Source organism: Populus nigra, chromosome 10, assembly GCF_951802175.1.
Source record: "Populus nigra chromosome 10, ddPopNigr1.1, whole genome shotgun sequence".
NCBI lineage: Eukaryota > Viridiplantae > Streptophyta > Magnoliopsida > Malpighiales > Salicaceae > Populus > Populus nigra.
Genome location: NC_084861.1, coordinates 13,319,019 through 13,341,017, shown reverse-complemented (window position 1 = coordinate 13,341,017; position 21,999 = coordinate 13,319,019). Strand labels below are relative to the sequence as shown.

Below are 21,999 nucleotides of genomic sequence, written 5' to 3'. Positions count from 1 at the left end.
ATTATTTTTAATACCAGCATATTAAAATGATCTCAAAATATAAAATAAATAATTTTAAATAATATTTTTTCAAAAAATATTATCTAACCCATCTGAAACGCAGCGCCAAATATCAGCAAAATCAACAAGCATAACTTTTAGAAGAAAAGAAAAGGGAAACACAGAATATTCAGTGGTCAATACATTGAGAACTCAATCAACCTTGGCACACTAATTTGACAAGTCTAAGCTCTAAACATCAAGAAGAAAGAAATTTTGATTTCACTGTTGGAGCCTCGCAACCAACCTCAATTCTTTTTTAAGCAGTACATGAAAACCTTGATTAATAGCAAACCATGCATATAGGCGGATTCCACGATTATTTATGCAAGCCTTGACACATTTATTTATCAAGTGTACAACCTCTCTCCATGTATCCCGTACACAATGGAACTATTTCATATTCGAATTCAATCCAGGCAGGATGCCAAAACTTATGTAAAGATTGATGTGGTAAATTCATCTTGCAGTGGTAGGTGCCTGCTCGAGTACTTCCAGAATTTTTGTGCTGAATGGTTCACTATCTAGTCGCGAATGGTGATTAGCCAGTTGCATGTTCTGTTGAGTCCAACTTTTAATAATAGTCTACTTAAACAATCTGAACGCCAACCAGAGAGAAAAAGTGAAGACAATGTGGCAAGACCAAGGAAACATGTATGTTTCGTAGGAAAGGGGAGATGTCAAATAATCCCTGAAAAATATAGTACCATACTTAGTTATAATATTCGAAAAGATCGACAAACCTAGTTAATTTCTCCAATGGCTGGAGCTGTCTCGCTGCCAACAAGCAGAGGAACTTCATCGTGCAACCTACCAGCACCCTGATCAATCCTGGCAATGATAGCATTGCTGACACTCTGAAGCTCCTTCAACATGTCCTCCAACTCATCTGTCTTGACAGGCTCGTTCCAATTCAGCCCATCGCTCGCCTGATCAATAGCATCTTCAATGTTCTTGTCATCTTCAACCAGTTTCAAACTGATATTATTATATCCAACGCAGTTTCTGATGTTGTAGGCATTATCCAACACATTTTTCGCCTCTACCATGTTCTTGTGCTTTTCATCTTCTGCCTTGTACTTCTCAGCCTTCTGAGTCATCTTCTCAATCTCTTTTTTGGACCCCTGGTCACATCCTCACCTGACACAATCAAGATGCCATTTGCATCAATATCAAAGGCTACCTTGATCTAAGGAACACCCCTGGGTGCTGGAGGAAATCCCGAGAGCTAAAAATGCCAGGCAAGTTGTTGCCCCAAGTTCTTGTTCTCTCTCCTTCAAAAACCTTGATCAAGACACCAGGCTGACCATCCGAGTAGGTGGAGAAAACTTCTTCCTTCTTTGTGGGAAAGGTGGTGTTTCTGGGGTTCAAAACAGTCACAATACCACCAGCAGTTTCCAACCCCAGGGACAGGAATTACATCCAGAAGCAGCAGATCTTGCATTTTCTCATTATCTTCACCACTCAAGACAGCAGCACCGTAGGCAACTGCCTCATCTGGATTGATGTTCTTGTAGAGCTCCTTCCCAATGAAAAATTTTTGCAATAAATGCTGCACCATGGGAATCCTATTGGAACCACCAATGAGAACAATATCATCGATGCTGCTTTTGTCCATCTTGGCATCCCTCGAACACTTCTCCACCAGCTTCAAACACTTTCTAGAGAGATCTACCTTTAGCTCCTCAAATCTTGCACGAGTAATGGTGGAATAAAAATAGATACCGTCGCATAGAGAATCCATCTCAGTGTTAGCTTGAGTAGAGGATGAGAGGCTCCTCTTCATCCTCTCACAAGCAGTACTCAACCTCCTGAGGGCCATGGCATTTCCACTGCTATCCTTCTCCTCATTCCTCTTCCTAAATTCCTAAACAAAGTGCTTCATCATTCTGTTATCAAAGTCCTCAGTACCTCCAAGGTGGGAGTCTCCAGCAGTGGCCTTCACCTAAAAGATATATATTCCCTTCAATAGTAAGCAGGGTGACATAAAAAGTACCACCACGCAAGTCAAACATTGCTCTCAACAACAATAATTGCCCTCTTTTCAGGACCATAAGCCATTGCAGCAGCAGTGGGTTCATTAATGATATGCATGACATGATACCACCAATCTTGCCTGCATCAGCTGTGGCCTGTCGTTGGGGGACATTGAAGTAGGCAGGGGGGATGAGTACCGCAAGCTTCATCGCAGTGCCAAGGTAAGCCTCTGCAATTTGATGCATCTTTAAGAGGACCATTGAAGATATTTCTTCAGCTGCAAACTATTTCTCTTCACCGTTGTAGTTGACCACAATCAAGGGCTTGTCACGGGGAACTTCAAGGACTTTGAATGGCCAATATTGGATATTGCTCTGCACAAAGGTATCACTAAATCTCCTGCCAATTCACCTTTCCGCATCTTTTAACATATAGATGTCTAAAACCCCATCAAAAAAAGAAAAAAACTCGAAAGCAAGAACAGTTAAATTTGACTAAAAAGTTATTTAGTTAGAATCAACAGGGTCCAAAATTTGAACACTAACCGAAATGGTGTTGATGGGATTCATAACAGCCTGGTTCATAGCAGCATCACCAATCAAACGCTCTATACCAGTGAAGGCAGCACAAGATGGGGTCATTCTGTTACCTTGATCATTTGGTACGTTCTCCACTATGTCCTGTTGCCAAACACCAACGCATCAGTACGTTGTCCACATTTCAATTCCGATCGCCGGTCCATCTAGACCATATCCCATTCTTCTCTGTCCCACAAATCCGCGAAACCAACCAAAAATAAAAAAGAAAAAAAATCTATGGTATAGTATTACATCTAGCTAAATAGAAACAATCAACATTTGATTATTAGAAATAATTATTACCTCTATATTTCATAATTAGAACTGGGTTTTTAGCCCGTTGATCAGGCCGATAATATTACAGAGTGTGTTTGATCGAGGATGAAGGGAGCCTTGCTTACCCTTCTTAACTCCTTAACATTCATCGTCATTTACCAAACGCTCCTAAAGAAGAAGCAATTGTTTTTTTCTTTGTCGCTGTTTAATTAGATAGAAAGATCGAATAGATAGATGTCTTTCAGATAACCGAATCTTGCATTTCAATTTAATTTCAGTAAGCTGGAAAACTTAAAAAACGAGGTTAAAGCTATTCTCCAAGTAAATCAAAGAGTAAACAAAATTCAATAAGTTTTAGAGGTAGGGAAACCATTCTGGAGGTGGACAGCTAAATCCATAACACATTTTTGTTGTGATGATAAGTTTAAAAAAGTAATATAAAATTAATTTTTTAGATTTCATTTAACATTTGAAGTTTTTAAATATGAAATAATTTTGATTAAGTAATTATAATTTTAAATTTTATTATTTTTATTTTAATTAATAAAAATTAAAATATAAAATAATATAAGTATTTATAAGTTAAAGCTCAAAAAATTTTCATTTGAAAAGATTAGTTAAAAAATAATATAAAACAATTTATGAGACCTCATCTAACAATTTAAAATTTAAATTTTTAAATTAAAATACTTCTTTAACATGAATTTTTATATAAACCACTATCCCGATCCGATCCGTTTAGTACTTTGATTGCATTTGAAATTATGATACATAATATTTTTAAAAGTGTTTTTTACTTAAAATATATTAATATAATATTTTTTATATTTTTAACATAACAAATCAAAATGATAAAAAAATAATTAAAAAATATATTAATTTAAAGATTTTTCAAATACAAAATAAAAGCAAGATAGAGAGAAACATCACAGCAAAAGCAGAAACGTGCATCTTCAGCATATTCAAAGATCAAAACAGACATCCGATGGTTCTTCATCTCCGTATGTGCCATAACCATCAGATGGAGAAACTTCATCTTCCATTAACGTCCCCATACAAGCACCATCGCTCCTATAAACCTTCGCAATGATTGGATTGCAGATGCTCTCAAGCTCCCCCAACTTGCCATCGAAATCATCTTTCCTTGCAAGTTGGTTGCCATCCAGCCACTTCATGGCCTGGTCAATGGCACCTTCAATCTTGTTCTTGTCACCTGTGGCCAGCTTTGAACTTCTTTTCTCATCCCCAATTGCTATTCTCATGTTGCGGACAAAAATCTCCATTTCATTCTTTGCCTCGGCCCACTTCTTGCGCTTTTCATCTTCAGACTTGTACCTTTCGGCCTCGTGGACCATCTTCTGAATTTCTTTTCCGGACCACCTGCCCCTGTCATTGGTGATTGTGATCCTGTTCTTCTGACCACTGGTCCCATCCTCAGCTGATACAACCAAGATACCATTTGCATCAATGTCAAAGATTATTTTGATCTGAGGAACACCTTTGGGTGCTGGAGCAATACCAGAGAGCTCAAATGTTCCCAGTAAGTTGTTGTCCCTAGTCCTTGTTCTCTCTCCCTCATAAATCTTGATCAAGACAGCAGTTTGATTGTCTGCGTAGGTGGAGAAAAGACCCTCCTTTTTTGTGGGAACCGTAGTGTTCCTTTCTACCAAAACATCCATAACACCGCCAGCAATTTCCAACCCAAGGGACAGGGGGGAAACATCCAGAAGCAGCATGCTTTGCACCTCCTCATTGCCTCCGCCACTCAAGATAGTAGCCTGAACAGCAGCACCATAGGCAACTGCCTCATCAGGATTGATGCTCTTGCACAGCTCTTTGCCATTGAAAAAGTATTGCAATAGCAGCTGCACCTTGGGGATCCGGCTAGAACCACCAACAAGAACAACATCATCGATGCTGTTTTTATCCATCTTACCATCCCTCAAACACTTGTTTACCAGCTGCAAACACTTTCTAAAGAGATCCGTGTTCAGCTCCTCGAATCTTGCACGAGTAATGGTGGAACAAAAGTCAATACCTTCACACAATGAATCGAGCTCAATGTTAGTTTGAACATAACATGAGAGATTCCTCTTGGCCCTCTCACAAGCAGTTCGCAACCGCCTAAGAGCTGAAGGATCTCCACTAATGTCCTTCTTTTTCCTCCTTTTGAATTCCTGAACAAAGTAATTCACCAATCTGTTGTCAAAGTCCTCGCCTCCAAGGTGAGAGGCTCCAGCTGTGGCCCGCACTTCAATTATACGCTCTTCAATGACTAGCAACGAGACATCACAAGTACCGCCGCCTAAATCAAAGACCAGCACATTCTTCTCACCATAGTTTATATCCATGTCAAGACCGTAAGCCATGGCAGCAGCAGTGGGCTCGTTAATAATACGCATGACATTAAAACCAGCAATCAAACCAGCATCTTTTGTGGCCTGCCGTTGAGAGTCAATAAAGTAGGCAGGAACAGTAATCACTGCATTCTTCACACTTTTGCCGATGAAAGATTCAGCAATCTCACGCATCTTTCGGAGTACCATTGCCGAAATCTCTTCAGCAGCAAACTGCCTCTCTTCACTCTTGTAATTAACCACAATCATGGGCTTGTCACGAGGACCCGCAACAACCTTGAACGGCCAGTGCTTGATATCACTCTGAACAGCAACATCACTAAATCTCATACCAATTAACCTTTTTGCATCTGTATTACATTTAACAACACTATCTTTCAGTATAAAATTTAATTTGATCTAGCATAAACATAAACTAACAGTGAAGAAACAGAGCTTTCTATGAAATCCTTCATCCTTGTACAACACTAGCACGGAGAAACATAAGCCATACAAAACATAACATGAACTAAATAAAAAAAAAAAGGAATATTGCAAAGTAAATTTTTCTTAAGAATACTAACCGAAGATGGTGTTGACAGGGTTGGAAACAACCTGGTTCTTTGCAGCTTCACCAATAAAACGCTCCGTGTCAGTGAAGGCAACACAAGAAGGCGTCATTCTGTTGCCTTGATCATTTGGTATAATCTCAACGTTTCCATTTTGCCAAACCCCAACGCAAGAATACGTTGTCCCCAAATCAATTCCAATCGCTGTAGAATCGTATGTTTCCATTAGCTAGAAAACCAATAGATCATCAAAACGAGAAAAAGAAAGATCAAGGAAGTTTTGTGCCAGAAAAAGAAGTCAACGCGCAGTTGAATGAATTTAAAATGCAGATAAACTTTACTACTGCATTGTATTTATATACCTGCTGTGCCTGAATTATATTAGAAAAATGGCAGCCGAAGCAACTCGGCAGTGGAGGTTGCTTCTCCGAAATCACCGGCTTTTAGTTTATTTATTTATTCACTCTCAATTCCAGGCAAGGCACCATTACCTCGCAGACAATGAATTGACCCTCCAGTTATTGCAATCGCAGTGGGTAATCAAGGGGTGTTTGAGGGCATTTTTTAAAATAGTTTATTATTTAAGCAACATAATATGTATTTTTTATTTAATTTTTTTACTTGTGAACTTTTTACTTAAAAATATTTAATTATAAAAATATATTTTGCAGCTAATTTTAGGATTTTCAACTGCTACAAATGAACAGTAATATAATTTCTCAGTATAATAAGAATTTATTCAATGTTTCAAAATCCTTTCGGTTTTTTTGTCACAAGGAATTCCTGGGCAAATTTTTTTGTTGTATGATTTTATATTAATAAGTATAATTTTTTTTTAATTATTGGATTGGATTGAAATCTTACAAGATTTTGTTAGAGGTCCTATTTTATATCGTGTAAAAATCTCAAATCAATGAGAAGGTCTTGCAGTAATGTTTTATATTAATTTTATAATTGATTTATAATTTTTTATATATTTTATTTGAAACTTTTTTATTATTTTTTTAAAAAAACTTAGGATGTTTTCAAACTATTGTAAAAGGGGTTATTTAGATTGGAAAAATGTATCCAAATAATTTTTTTTTTAAATTTGGTTTTTATTTTTAATATCAGTATATCAAAACTATTAAAAAACACTAAAAAATATTATTTTAATAAATTTTTAAATAAAAAACATTTTTAAAAAGCACCTAACATCCCTTGGATCTCATTATTCTCCCATTTCCTCTTACTCTTTTTTTTTCATGGTTCAACTATACTTTTAAAAAACTTTGAATTTATTTCTTTTTAAATTATTTTTAAAATTTTAAAATTATTTTAATTTGATAATATAAAAAATAAATTTTAAAAATTAAAAATAATTTTTTAATAAAAAATATTTAAAAAAACAACTTCCAACAAATTCCAAACCAGCTTTGAAATTCCAAAATATTTTCCCCGATCAATCATGGATTTTAAATGTCTTCTCTGCTTTAGGCCCATACTTTGGATTGGGCCATTCCTGACCGGTCTTTCTAATGTAAATTCAAGCCTGTTTGTTGTCGAGCCCATAACCTCACTTTTTATTTCAGACAATGAAATGATTTTTTTTTTTCCTGAGACTACGGCCTGTTTCGTATCAATCTCAAATATTTAAAACTAAAAATAAAATTTATTTATTCTGATGAGTGTCAATTTACCATATAAAAAATAATGATGAAAGCACTTAGTTAAAAAAAATATATATATAGAGAAATCTAAATAGAATAAATAAGAATAGATATAGATACTTAATTGAAAAAAATAAAGATACTGATAATCAAATAAAAAAACATAGAGACATCTAATTAGAAAACCTTTATTAGTACAGTAAATGAATCTTTTATTACTTTGTCAAATCAAATTATTTTTCATTTTCTTAGGAAATGGAAATATAAATGAAAATTCAAAACTCAAAAAAAGAACAAATTTTTTTTCAAATGTCCTTAAAAAAATTAAATTGTAGCAGACTAATCCTAGCTATTTAAGATAAGTTTTCCATTTACTTTCACCTAACCAGGTATGATTGTACTGTGTGCTTTAAGGGTGGCAATTTCAACAAATGAGAACTTCCAATTTCAACAAATGAGAACTTCTCAAGGGCAAGATTTATAGCTATTAAAATTAAATATAATAAATAATAAATAACCTCCTCAACTACTCGCTTCTTTCTTTCAACAATTTAACCCAAAATCAAATCCAGCCTAAATAATAAAAGAAGAGAAGGGAACCCAATTCAAGTGCAGTGATCATAAAAATTACAGAAATCGAAGAAAATGTCAAAACAGTACGGTAATACAGTTGAGTGTAAACTTTTCGACAGAGATGACTTCTCCACTACTTCGTCAAGTTAATTGCTAGATCAATTCAACTACTGACGGCAGGCATTTATGCCCGTTACAAAGAACTTGGCATGAAAGCAGAGATGCACTGCTATGCGAGAACATTACTCCAATAATTTAATTCAGGCCTAAGTCAAGGAGAAGTGAAAACAGCGGTTTGAAAAAGAAACAGTAACAAATCTTGCTACAAAAAATAATCAGGTTAGGTCTTCCAGACCGCCGAACTCCCACCCACTAGCTCGGTGTAAAAGAAATCTGCTATAAAGAATGTTCTTCCTTCAAGCCACAGTTCGTCTTCATAGACGTTCGATTATCAAAGAGCAGAACATCACAGCCTGCTGAAAATTGAAACGAATTTAACTGTAAACACCGTGAAGTCCACGTCCTGAAGTTTCCTCCAAATGTTATTACAATTTATGACTGCTAATGCATGGATCCAAATATATATGAATACATACGTGACTGCAAGGAGGTTAAATATTATTTATCGTATAAAAATTCATATCGGTTGTCAAATTTATTACTCTCATGAAAAACAATACTGGCTTCTTAGCCTTCCTATGCATGTTCCCTTCACTTGGATGTGTGATATTTTGTTGAAGCTCCTGTGGGCTGCTTGAGAATCCTGCTAGAGGACATTAGTACGGCGCAGAGTTGCAACTCCAAGGCTGTCTACGATGTAATTGTTTCTTCCTAGAGCTTTTGCTCTTGCATGAATGAATTATTTGAAAAAAGAATTACCCTTGGCAGAAATCGAAATGCCATTCAATTATTCAAGTGTGTGTTGCTTTTTCAGGATTCAAAATGTTGCATATGTACTGATGCATCTATACAAGTAGACAAGCTCCTCGAGATGCATCTTCGAGCGAAAAAGAAAATATTGAGCGAAGAGATGAGAAAGCTAACTATCCAGTTCCTCTTCTTCACTTTCTTCATCCTTCTTGTTTTGTATACCCCACAGGGAAACATCTCAAGAAGTTGGTGAGGCTGAAATTATATATTAACGGCATCGTATATACTCTCTCTTACACGCGCAAAAAGTTTTAGTCTTTGCTGACATAATTCTGGTGTCTGCAATCTACGTGGCCTTCACAAACTTTTTGTTCAAGAGCTTGTCTGGTAAAATTGCTTTTGGGCGACTAATTAAGCTTTAGGTCTCTGTACAATTTCTGTCTTTGATGTATGTTTTTAATCTTTATCATGTTTCTTATTTTTTAAAAGTTTTAGTCTTTGTTCTCGAACAGAACAAAATCAGCTTTACAACTTGTTTTGTTGATTTCCAAATATGCTTAATAATAGATATTCACTCAAATTTTGTCTGTTTGATGAAAATTAGTTTTTTTATTAAAAAACTAAATTTATAAAATATGGATTATTTGATTTTTTTAGTGTCATAAGAAATAAATTTAAGAACACTTTTTAGTATTTGACTATACTATATAAAGTGAGCTGAAAAATATATTTTATTTTTTAAAAAAATTTATAAATAAAAAATAAAAATCAAATCTATAGTAAAAAAAAATGAAAGAGTATGAAATTGAAAAAAAATCTAATTTTATAACTTATTTTAAATAAAATAAATAATAATTAAAAGAATAAAAATAAAATTTGAAAAATGAAAAAATTAAAAGCAAGTAAAATTAAAATTAAAATTAAAATCTATTTTTTTATAAATTATTTTTAAAAAAGTTAACAAGCAAAATAATAAAATCTAAATTTTTATAACTGGATTCCGGATCTCGTTTAGTTTTTTTGAGACAAACCCGTTTGCTGAAGTAGGGGGTAAAAAGACCACCTTGTTTTGTAATTGGGTCTGCTTTAAGATTTTTGATTGATGTGGTAATTGCTAGTTGATGGGCCGAGTCCTCGGGCCCATATTCATCCAAGTATAGGAGTCTTTGGGTGACATCTTGCTGTTTCAGTGCACTTTTCATGTTTATTGAGAACATGATAGGAAAAACCTTTTTTTCCCACCGGGTTCAAGTTTCCCTTTAATAATTATTTTTATGTAATTATAATGTAGTATCTAAGAGTTAATAAATAGTATAAAAATAATATTAAACTACAAATCCATCTTATTTGTAAAATATAAATAATAAAAAGATAAATTCAAAAACAAATTTAGTTTAAAAAATAAAATATTCAAGAATTATATTTGACAAGATTTACACGTAAATATAAACTTGTTTCATCTATATTTTAGTGTAAGGATAGAAATATCTTGCAAACCCACTCCAAATAAGTTGATTTCATAGAGGTTCCATGTCATATTTCTCTCAAACTAAGTCTTCTAGAATCATATGAGCAACGAGGATCTAATTGAGTGATGTTTCAAATAAAAGCTAGAGGTTTTTATTCTTTCTGCCATGTCCCTAGTATTTATTTTATTTAATTTTTAAATAAAAAACCAAAAAAAGTAACTGAGAGAAAAAAATTATGTAACATCCAGTCCAGTCCTTCAAAATTGATGAATATATTTATATATACTCCACTTTATTCTCTTTTTGATGGACCTCTCTCTCTCCCCCCCTCCCTGTTCAATCTAGAATGATATTCTACCAAAACAAGAGGATGGATAACAGGATCCAGGGACCTTTTTACTAGACATGTCAAGTTTTTTTTTTTTTTTTGAGCCCGTCAACGCATGAAACGGCCCAATAGGTCTGAATAAAATGAACGCGGAGCCCGTTGATTCTCTAGCTGGAAAAGAAACTTCACCTGAATTATCTTGCTGCCTTTCTGGGATCAAATCTGCAGCAAAATCCAATCCAATCAAATTAAACTTTATGGTGGCGGGATCCATCCACCATCACAATTTATCTGGATAATAAGCATCACATGCAATCTAGCCATCAAGAATTAATTAATTGAAGTGACAATATATATTCATCTGAATTACGGTTAATCAATATAAACTGTATGATTAAAATGTAATGTATTGTTCATCCACAAAAAAATCAGTTCAAGTTAACCTACAAAAGTCCTCAAAGTAATGGTTTTGATTGCGATTATTTACGATGTTATATCATTGCATATATGTAGATATTTAAACATCTATTTAATTTTATAGGTAATTAACTTGATCAGAAGGATTAAACCTCTACTTACCTGACGCGAGGGATCATAATTAATTGAGCTCGTGGGTCTCATATGGATCTTGCATCGTTGCTTTGGTGTGAAAGCACAACGAAATTCCGGCTCGGAAGATATCAAGATAATGCAGCAGGGGCCACTGCTATTATTTTTTGAAAAAATGCTTAAGACTTCACTTAAAATAAAATTAATTAGCAACCGTTTAATTTAACCAGCACGTTGAACGATCTTAAGAAAACAATTTGGAATATTCTTCACGAGATAAGCACGTGAAACCCATCCCGATAGAGATTTGTCTGCTTCTTAATATTGATTCACAGCTTACATGCCCTCCGTATTAATAGAACGTAACCGTACGTGTTAATTAGCGGTTAAACGATCTTTAATTAGAGATTATATATAATTATGTATGATTTAGAAGGAAGTAGGGGTGGGGGAAGAGAGGTGACAGGAACGGAACAAAATAATGGGTGGCAAAAGCTGCAAAACAAGCTTCCTTTCCAACTATGTATCTATACAAGAAGAGTTGCTTTCTGCATGAAAATGAGTTAAAGATGATATTCTACCGAACGTTGATTAGATAGGGGAATTAGATTCCTACGCCACCAAGCCATAAACAATTATAGTTTTCATAAATCTCCCGTTGCAGATAAGAGATGATCATCATCGAGATTTGATCTGCAACGTAGATCCATCTCGGAACATTATTTTTCCTTTTCCTTTTATTTTTCAGGCGCCAGGCAGTGTTTTGAAAATCCATCTGGGTCTCCACCAGTTTAAGATATCATAAAAAAACTCTCAACATTTTTTGCATCTTGGTTACCCTAGCTAGCTAGAAGCACTAAAAGATGAACTCTACTCACGCTAGAACCCTAATTAACTCTGTTAGCATTGCATTATTAATTTCCTCGTATAGAGTTTTTATTATACTTTGGTAATTCCATATACTGACTTCTATATTAGTAGCTAATTAATTATATATTCCGCGTGTTGGGAGCTAGGATGATTCGATTTTACTTATCGATTATTGATATATAACTACTTGTTTAGTAATTTGAATTATATACTGTTATAATTTTATCTGTGTATTATCATAATCATTATAATTATAAGTATTTGAATACAAATATTTATTCCATATATACCCATAAAAATAATATTTATCTTAAATTTTATATAATTTTCATAGCATTTTATTTTTTTCAACATGGTATCGAATTTAATTTATTTTATTGATCAAAATTGAATTTATAAAATCTCCATCACCAAACTAAAATCAAATGGTAATAAGTTTCTTTTAAGAACTATATAATATATTTTATTTTCTTGATGTATATCAATTCAAAATTTTTCTTGATTCTTTTTAAAAATATATATTATGGTATCATTTTATTTCAAACTTTTATTCAAAAAAGTTTTAATTAAAAAATAACAAGGGATCAAATAATATATAAGTGAACTCCTATATACCATTATAAACTTTTAAATAATTTGAAGGATGTTCTTGATATGAGTTGATCTAGCATATAAGATGAGTTTTTTTTAAAAAAACAGTTTTGCTTTTACATTTTATCAAAAAAATATTCAACATCTATCTTTAATTAAATTAATAGCGTATGATATGAGTTAATTTTCTATTAGTTTAGGAATTTTTTTTACATAATAAACCTATCTCAAGAAATTGGGTTTTAAAGCATTTAATTGGAAGGCTTTTCTTATATTTTTCTCTTTTGAACTTGGTATCAATATTTTGATTTTTTAAATTGTATCCATTTTGAATATTTTATTTGTGGCAATGAAGAAAGAAGGTTATAAAATTCTATACTTGATATTAAATAAAAATGGATGAGATGACAACTTTTGATGCATTCAAAGCGAATGCTATCAGTTTATTATGTAAAATATATTAACTTAAATCCCAACAGTATTTTACAACAATAAAACTTCATACAATTAATTAATATTGATTTTTTTTCCGGATCCATGCTGATTTAAAAAATGGGCAAAAGTCGAAACGCGGAATGTTTAATCAATTTGCAACGAGAGAATGAAAGGGCATGCAGGGCAAAAGTGGGCAAAGTTAGAATGACGACAGAAGACGCACACCAGGGACAGAATCTTTCTTCCTATAGTTTCAAAGATTTTTAAGGATTCTTAATGTTTGGGGCCATGCGAGCTCGTAAAGAATTTTTGGAAACTAGAGATTGATAGAGTCGCCTTGAAGTGCAAATTGATGAATCTAATGGGCCAAAATGCAGTTTCTCCGATGATTTATAATTGGCATTTCTGCTTTGATAGATACAACAAAATTCTTAGAAAGTAACCAATAAATGTTACGAACAAAAATAGATATCTTGCTACATTGAACATATATAATCCTTAAGCTTGGAGCTTGTCATAAGAAGGCCGAACCAAAAAACTACCAGCAATCTCTGGCTACCATAGTCATCTTTTTAAAGGAGTACAGGAAGTTATCTGAACTTTCGCCAAACTGACTGCGCAAGTCATGAAACCAGTCAAGCCCTAGAGTGTCGTTGCTTTATATAAGATGAAACTAACGTGACTTGGCCAACCCTTTGATGTTTTGTCTCGAGAATCTGTGGTAAATTAATTTCAAAGAAATTTACCTTTCATGAGGAATTAATTGTGCATCGAATTGACCTGACTTGTTACCTGAGAAACTTAAAGACTTTCGCGAGATTTTATCTTCGCAAGCAAAATGTTAGATAAGTAAACATGAGTTAGCCCCTTTGTCAGAATATAGCGTTTCGATACAGTTGAGAACACAGTTATGAATTATCGTCTAAGAAATTAAAGATCATAGAAGAAAGCATGACTCTACCTTTTGAACAGAATAAAGCTAGCAAGTTTGTACCACAAAGCCATAACTTTTCAGAGCACATGGCTAGTGGTCAGTTTGGCTGCATGTAACGTCTGCTCCCTTTTCCATTGGCGACCCAATATTGTTGATGGTAGGAGGCCAAAAATCAATCAACATATATGATGGAATAAGGTGGGGTGTTATATTCATGTGTAGATTTGGTGATGATGATTGAACATTTTGCCAAAAAGAAAATAAAAAAAGAAAAAGTTGCAATGTGCATTTTTACAATTGAAATACGCGAACACGCATGTAATAATCTGCAGAAAGGACGGCCACCATTATTTGAACTCTCTGATAAAGTGCAGTTATTTTTGTAAATATGTAAATGAATAAATCAGTCCGGCAGTTTTTTAATCTCTTCCAACAAGTATATATGCAGTCATCGATGGCTATAAACATTGAATTCCATCTCAATCGATTAGAATTTTTCATCACATATATATATATATATATATATGCATGCATCGTGTGCGTGTCTTTTCTTTTCGGAAGAAGACCGATCCCAAAGCTACTGTGTTGGTTGCAGATGGAGTGCTGTATATGTGGACCACTGCTCTTGCAGATGGGAAATAGCTAGTTTCTTCTTTTCCAGTCTTGCTTGTGACAATGTTGAACAGGCCCTGTGTCATTATTTTAGAAGCTTTAACTATCTCTCTTATCTCAATTATTTTCGCCAGCCAGAAGTGAATACGAGATACTGTTGCTTGTCTGACATGGAGTCCATATAATTCCATCTCAGGATAGAGATATTCATTTAATCCTTAATCTTTCATAGTTGTTTCTTTTTCCTCGTTTGATGAGCTATGATTACACACTTACTGATTAAATAAGATCGAGTCTTAATCTTTCATATTCTCCCTTCCGAGCACCCCAATAATGCCAGGTGCTTTTATAATCAGTTTACGCTACCAGCTAGATATATAGCTTATTCTCAGAAAATAGAAACACTTAGTACACATGAACTGATTTAATTATTTTTTTTATAGACACGAGCTGACTTAAACTTTAATATCCACAGGGATGAGAATTCAAATCTCAACATTTTTATTTTTATAATTAAATTAAGCAAAAGATAATAGTAAATTTTTATAAATTTTAAGTTTAAAAAACTTTTATTTAAGAATATTTATTGAAAGTACATAGAGTCACTTATTGAATTTCAACTAAATATTTCAGTTTACGGATTGAAATGATTTTGTTTACACTCCACGCTCTAATGGTGACTATGAAGTTATTAGAATCTCTTTTTTAGATCAAAATCCACTCTAAATATCCACTTTTAAGCCTTTTTGCATATCCAATCCACATATCAAGTTTTAAGTTCTTCCTATTTCAAAATTATAGTTTTCGTACATGTGTTCTCACATATTTTCTATTATTTCTAGATTTCTTATTATTTTTTCCTTTCTAACCAGAGGTCAACTAATGTAGATTAATATTTATACGGTTTCGCTTGTAAATCTTTGACCTTTAATTATCAATTATTAATTAGAATCTCATACTTTTACTAGTTTTTGAGTAAACAAAACTCTTATATTTTTACTATGCACTACTTAATTTATATATACAACCTAGGAAAAATGAAAAAAAAATAAAATCGCACCTGGCAATTCCTGTTGTATATGCTCTATGGTCTACGCGCATGCGTCAACTAAGCTCTTCCATATACTTTCCTGACTTGATAAGGAAAACATCTTTAGTTTCTCGAATATATATATATATATATAAATGAAAGTGATGTGTGCATGTTAATATGTATGGATAAAGAAGACGATATGTAGCAATTAGCAAGGAAAAACAGTGTGTGTTTCGATATGGTGCCACCTCTCAAGGGGGCATGGCTAGGCCTTAATTTGCACGCTTCAGAAATGCAGGGTGTGCGTACGATTCAAGGGGGAAAGCGATTATAAGGACACTGTCCATGAATAATAATGCAATCAAATAACCAAGCCTTTTCTGGCTTTTCTTATCTTGGACCACAGTAGAAATCAAATGCTCATGATATGAGTCTTGACAAATTTAACATCACACAGCCAATCAGTCGAAAAATCCAAACATTCATGCATGCATTGCCAGATTCATCAAAGTTGCCATATATAAAGGTGCAACGTGTTTCGTTAATAAATTAACCATGTTCGTTTTTTTCTTCGTTTAATTTGTCTCCTTTTATATTGTTTTAGAGAACATGTATAAGCTACCATTTCGTTAATAAATTAATCCAAAAACATCTTTAATCGTGAAGAAAAGCTATCCATTAAATAAAATATATAATGTCTGTTCTTACCTATTTTGTAGCCTCACATAAACCAAAAAAAAACATAGAGAAATACAAAAAACAATTGTAAAAAAAATATTGGAAGAAAATAAAAAAATATATATCAGTGAGAAAAATATATCAGAACGCTCAAAAAATTGTCAAATACTAGTTGAGAAAGATCAAAATATACAAAATTAAAAAAATTGATAGTGTAATCTCAACTGATAAAGGGTTTATTGGCAAAGAAAAATTCAATTCAAGGAGGACATTAAAAAAACTTAAGAATTTATTGAATTTATTGAGGGTTTAATTGTAAAAAAAATAATTTTTGAAGTCAATATAGGTTTTGATTGGAAGAAATTAAAGTTTAGGGGTCGAATTGTAATTTTAAAGAGTTAATTTGATCAAATAAGGGGCTTAATTTTATAAGTATTGAAGTTTAAGGGGCAATTAAGAACTTGATTGAAGAAATCCAAAACTAAAGATCAAGTCAAGGGCCAAATTCAAGAATTTTTATGTTTTTTTAGGAATTTAATCTATTTATTGGCTTTAGTTTTGTTTTTGGCTTGTTTTCAGGTCAAACCAAGATTTTTTATTTGGATTATTGTCGAACAAAATTTTTTTGGTCAACTTGGTCGGGAGGAGTAAAAAATAGGTTAAAGGGTTTAATACCTTGTTTAGTTTGTTGTTTTTTACTAAAGGTTTTTTTTTTTTGATTTACGGGTGTATTTGACAAAATTCTTTAAGCCTATTTTCGTTAATTTTATTTAAAATAAGTTTTAACCAAACATTGCCCTTACAAAATAAAAAAAATATTTTTTTTTGCATATGGCTAAAAACCCTAAAGTTATTTAAGGTTTTTTTTTATAAAAAAAATCAAAAATACTTTGACATGTTTTAAAAAAATGCATGTATTTAAGGATTTTGTCCTACATTTTTAAAATATGAAAAAAAAAATATTTCATTTCTTTTAACATGTGAAATTATGAACTTGTATATAAGATAAATTCCTGATATTAAATAAAAAGACAAACCTTAGATGAACTAATGGTTAAAAAATATAACATTAACTTAGTTTGCATCAAACAAATAAGCAATATAGTTTATTTTAATCAAGGTGTATTAGGTATGCTATTAGAGTTTTTAATGATCAAAATATTAACCGTGACTCTCATTTCTCTTATCTTACTACTAAAATACAAGAATTTCTTATTTTTTCTACCCATATAATTATTCCACTAACCAAAACATATCTTCTCATTAAAAAGGGAATATATTCCAATCCATACTCAACTGTTTATAAAAGTCCTTGATTAGCGCCTAAGTGAGTGATCTGTTTGATTGGTATAAATTTTGATTAAAGAGGTCTTTGTCTACTTTGAGGTGCATATACTCGTAGCTACCCAGTTTCCAATTTATTTATATTATGTTTGCAATCTAATTCGGTGAAGCCTGCTCAACGTTAACATCACTAGCTCCTCAATAATTTTTTTCTAATTAACTAATGATCTCAATGCCAAAATTTGTTATTATCGTAATCTTTAAACACCAAACAGGACATTGTGTATATTTAAATGTTTGCTAGATGTTTTTCTTCTGTCTTGAAAAAACATTAAGACATAACTTCAAAAAAAAAAAAAAAAATCACCCCTCCATCGTACGTGATTTTATCCAGCAACAAAGTAACCTTTACGCGATGGCTGCGTAGTCTCTTTTTTTTTTTTTTTTCAATAGGGAACATATGCCACGAATTTGTAGTTGTACATGGGAGATTATGTTTGTTAATGAGTATTAGAACCCTAATTAATCAACGAAGTGATGATATTAAGAATTATCGTGCATAAATAACAAAAATCAAGAATTTTAAATATTAAAAAGAGCGTTTGTCTGCTAAAAGTTCAGAGAATGTTAGATCAATCATCCAATTGATAAATAAGTGATGTCTAAATGTGGACAACTTAAAACGAATTTATGTGATGAAATTATACGGCTCCATGTCACGAATATTCCTCAGGAACAATAAATACCCATGGAGTTTTATATATTTCAGTAATGCCCCTTTTAGCGATCGTGGAACATCATTCTTGACTAATTCGATCTCGTCATGCAAGGCACAATTTGACTTTTATTCTTTGATTCAGCAAAAAAACAAAGAAGAGAAAAGGAGTTTACTAATTGGTGCTTCTTTATTTGGTTAGTAGTGTGATATTGCAATGCTATGCATGAACTTTTCAATTACAGTCAGAATTCCATTTTATAGAACGTGACAAGAATCTGTAATAAAGATTTTGTTGTCGAACGAATTGATTGGAATATTAAAAAAAATGATTTACCTATTTTATATAATTTAATTTAAAATAAATATCACAAGAATCGATTGAGTGAATTATGTGGAACCAGAAATAGGTTTTCTAATATTTTTTAAAAACATGACAGAACATCTTGTTTTTAGTCTAAAATACTAAACATGCAAAACTAACTCTTAATGGTATATTTGTCTTAAAAAACTCCCTAATTAAAGTAAATTAATATTATGATAGATGGCAGACAGATTCCTATAATTGACTTACTGTACATATATATTTTTAGCATTTTTTTAAAAACAATTAATAGGAATTGTGGTACGTACTAAGACTTAATGGCTTTTAAAATAAATATTTTATGTTGGTAAAGTTCTATCATTTTTAATTGCTTTTAAAACTGGCATGATTGTATTTGTTTTTATCTAAATCTTGGTATTCAAAATTTTACTGTATTCCACCTCATCCGATCGAACTGGAACGGTCTACTAAAATATCAAACTTTTCTAATCATAATGTATTTCATATAAAAAAACTAGAACTTGAAATTTTATTTAAAGAAAATAAAAATAGAACTATTTAAATTAATGACTATTTGTTAGTTATACCTGTGATGATATTCGGTAGTATATCAATTGATTAATGTTTTTAATATTCCGCTTTATAACAGCGATGGTGGAAATGTAGGAGACGTACGAGCCAGAGTAGAAATTATATGATTTACGTGATTCCCCGAACACCCTCCTCGGTGCACGCATTCGGCAAAACACTGTGGGGGAGCTGTGTGGGCTTGAGGACCACCTATTTCCTCCCTCGTGGTTGTTGGATGCGAATGGCAATACAAGAAAAGTATAAAGGGCGCGGTGACAAGAATCTACGTTAATAGGCGACCCAAAGAAAAAAAGAAACCACTAAAAAGGTTCCATGCAAAAAAAATAGTGAAAAAGAAAAACCGCTGCAGACAAACCCAGGAAAATAAAGGCAAATTCGACAGTGACACTTCCAGCAAGGATGCCCTTACCAAGACCTGCTTTTCCTAGCTTTTTAGTTCTCTGATATTTTTATTAATTATTATATTTAATAAAAAGGATATAATACAATATGAAACTTCGCTTAGGGTTCCTCTCTCTGCATGGCCACTAATCACTTTACATATGTGGGCTGATCAGCAGAGGGACGACACTGTAAATTAAAAGCGCATAGTGTCAAAAGAAGCTTACAGGTTAAGATAAGAAAGTTGATCTCATTGCATTGCATTGAAACCCTAACCTTAATTTATTTAAGACATTTAATAAAAACAAAAAGAGAGAATTTCGTGGAGGGAGATGGTTAAAATAAATAAACACACAGAACCCTCCTTTATCTTTCCATCTCCTTCTCTTTTTCTCTGCAACTCCCTTCTCTTGATGTGATTCTCCACCATATCTCCCAAAAAAGAACCCTATCGACCTTTACAAAAGAGAGAATTAAAGCTCAAGCACCATGGTCTTCTCATCCATTCCAGCCTATCTAGGTTCACGCAATTGGCAACAGGTAGGAGATTTTTTCCCTCTTAATTTTCCCTCTACTTGCAACTGACTACATAGCTTCCTCTCCAAAAAAGCAATTCCAAAGATAAATAATATTCCTGTCCTGCACCTTTTATTTTATCTCCTCTTGAATATACTAAATATTTGATTTCTTTCTTCCTCTCTTTATTTTTGATCTTTTGCAGCAACCTAATAATCAACCTCCAGGAGCTGGAAATGAAAACCCTCAACTTCCACCTCAGCCGGCACCACCTCCAGGTGGTGGCTATGTTGATGGAAGCACAGGTTCATTCAGGCCTGGCTCGATGACTGATCGAGCCAGGCTAGCCAAGGTTCAACTACCTGAAACAGCCCTTAAATGTCCAAGATGTGAATCACCAAATACCAAATTTTGTTACTTCAATAATTATAGCCTCTCCCAGCCTCGCCACTTTTGCAAGACTTGCAGGCGATATTGGACTAGTGGAGGTGCACTAAGGAACGTGCCTGTTGGCGGTGGCTGTAGAAGGAATAAAAGAAGCAAAGGAAGCGGTAGATCAAAATTTCCAATTAAAGCAGTCTCTAGCTCAAGTGGCGGACTTGCTTCTAATTGTTGCACTGCTGATATTCTAGGGCACGTGCCCGCTCCACCGCCACAGCTACCGATTTTGCCACCGTTTCATCATCTTGGTGACTTCAATCCCGCAGGTATTGGGTTAGATTTTGGTGGAATTCATCATTCAATAGGGATAACAGCTGGTGGAGGTGATGGTGTAGAATTTCAGATTGGCAGTAGTACTAGTTCAAATGGTGCTGCTGGGTCTATTTTATCTAGTGGGCTAGTTGAGCATTGGAGATTGCAGCCAGTTCAACAACAAGTGCAGCAATTTCCTTTCTTGTCCAATATGGAACCACCAAGTGGTTTATTTTCATTTGAGGGTGGAGGGATTGAATCTTCAAATTATGCCGATCAGATTCGGTCCAAGCCGTTGGACACTACTGGGGCTACTCACCTAGCTACAGTCAAAACGGAAGAGAATCAAAGGCTGAATTTATCGAAAAAAGTTTTGGGTATCTCAGGAATTGATCAACACTGGGGTGGAAATAATGCATGGACTGATCTTCCTGGTTTCACTTCTTCTACAAGCCATCTATTATGATTTTGATGTGTTTTTCTGTCCAAAACTCCACCCAATCTTGGTGTTTTCTATTGTATTACCACAGGTTCAGTGAAGACTAGTAATCAGCTTGAAGATAAAAGAGAACTTTCAAGTTTCAATCAATTATCCTTACTTCGCAAGTTCAATCACTAAAATCTTTAAGTTGAGCCACGTGAAGGATGGATCAAAGAACTTGTCTACTCACGATCTACTGAATTCAAGAACTTAGAAATGGTAGGCCTCTAGTCTTGAAGTTTATTTTTCCGCTGGCATTTTTTTCCTTGTATTCTATATATGGGATTGTGTTACAAATTTAGGGTATATGTTTCCACGGAGTTGGATATCTGACATGAATGGCTTAAATTATTATAATTGGCCTATCTATATATGCAGTGTACTGGGGTATTTTCCTTGAGATGATATGTGAGTTTTTTTTCTTTATTTTGCACAATTCCTTCTTCTTTCAATATCTGAAAATTGTTTTTTCTTCTCTCTAGATCCTTAGTATTATCGCCGAATTTTGTAAGCTAATGTGTACATGGTATTCTTTTCTTAATGATGACCAGTATCATTTGCATCCTGTCCATGCACCCTTGTCCTCGTGATAAAGTTTCTTAATCGAATCCATCTTTAATGCTAAAAGGAAATCATCATGATGATAT

General features: G+C 33.3%; 2 protein-coding genes and 1 pseudogene across 6 annotated transcripts; 1 reads left to right on the top strand and 2 right to left on the bottom strand.

Moving 5' to 3' along the window:
- Nucleotides 1-168: 168 nt before the first annotated feature.
- LOC133704565 (heat shock cognate 70 kDa protein 2-like) lies at nt 169-2,888 on the bottom strand (annotated as a pseudogene).
- An 831-nt stretch (nt 2,889-3,719) lies between these two features.
- LOC133704566 (heat shock cognate 70 kDa protein 2-like) lies at nt 3,720-6,282 on the bottom strand. Of its 4 annotated transcripts, none has more exons than XM_062129427.1 (3): nt 6,138-6,282; nt 5,791-6,004; nt 3,720-5,577 (listed from the first exon to the last, which is right to left on the bottom strand). In XM_062129427.1, the coding sequence occupies exons 2-3, from the start codon at nt 5,999-6,001 to the stop codon at nt 3,833-3,835; spliced, it is 1,956 nt and encodes a 651-aa protein (XP_061985411.1). In that variant the 5' UTR covers nt 6,002-6,004; nt 6,138-6,282; the 3' UTR covers nt 3,720-3,832. The 4 variants fall into 4 exon arrangements, with proteins under 4 accessions (XP_061985411.1, XP_061985412.1, XP_061985413.1 ...); XM_062129428.1 differs by having other exon boundaries at nt 5,791-5,979; nt 6,138-6,281; XM_062129429.1 differs by having other exon boundaries at nt 5,822-5,979; nt 6,138-6,281.
- A 13,673-nt stretch (nt 6,283-19,955) lies between these two features.
- On the top strand, nt 19,956-21,788 carry LOC133704607 (dof zinc finger protein DOF3.6-like). 2 transcript variants are annotated; one of them, XM_062129484.1, is made up of 3 exons: nt 19,956-20,202; nt 20,384-21,305; nt 21,402-21,788. In XM_062129484.1, exons 1-3 carry the CDS (start codon nt 20,152-20,154, stop codon nt 21,488-21,490), a joined length of 1,062 nt encoding a protein of 353 aa, XP_061985468.1. In that variant the 5' UTR covers nt 19,956-20,151; the 3' UTR covers nt 21,491-21,788. The 2 variants fall into 2 exon arrangements, with proteins under 2 accessions (XP_061985468.1, XP_061985469.1); XM_062129485.1 differs by having other exon boundaries at nt 19,959-20,202; nt 20,384-21,788.
- Nucleotides 21,789-21,999: the final 211 nt, after the last annotated feature.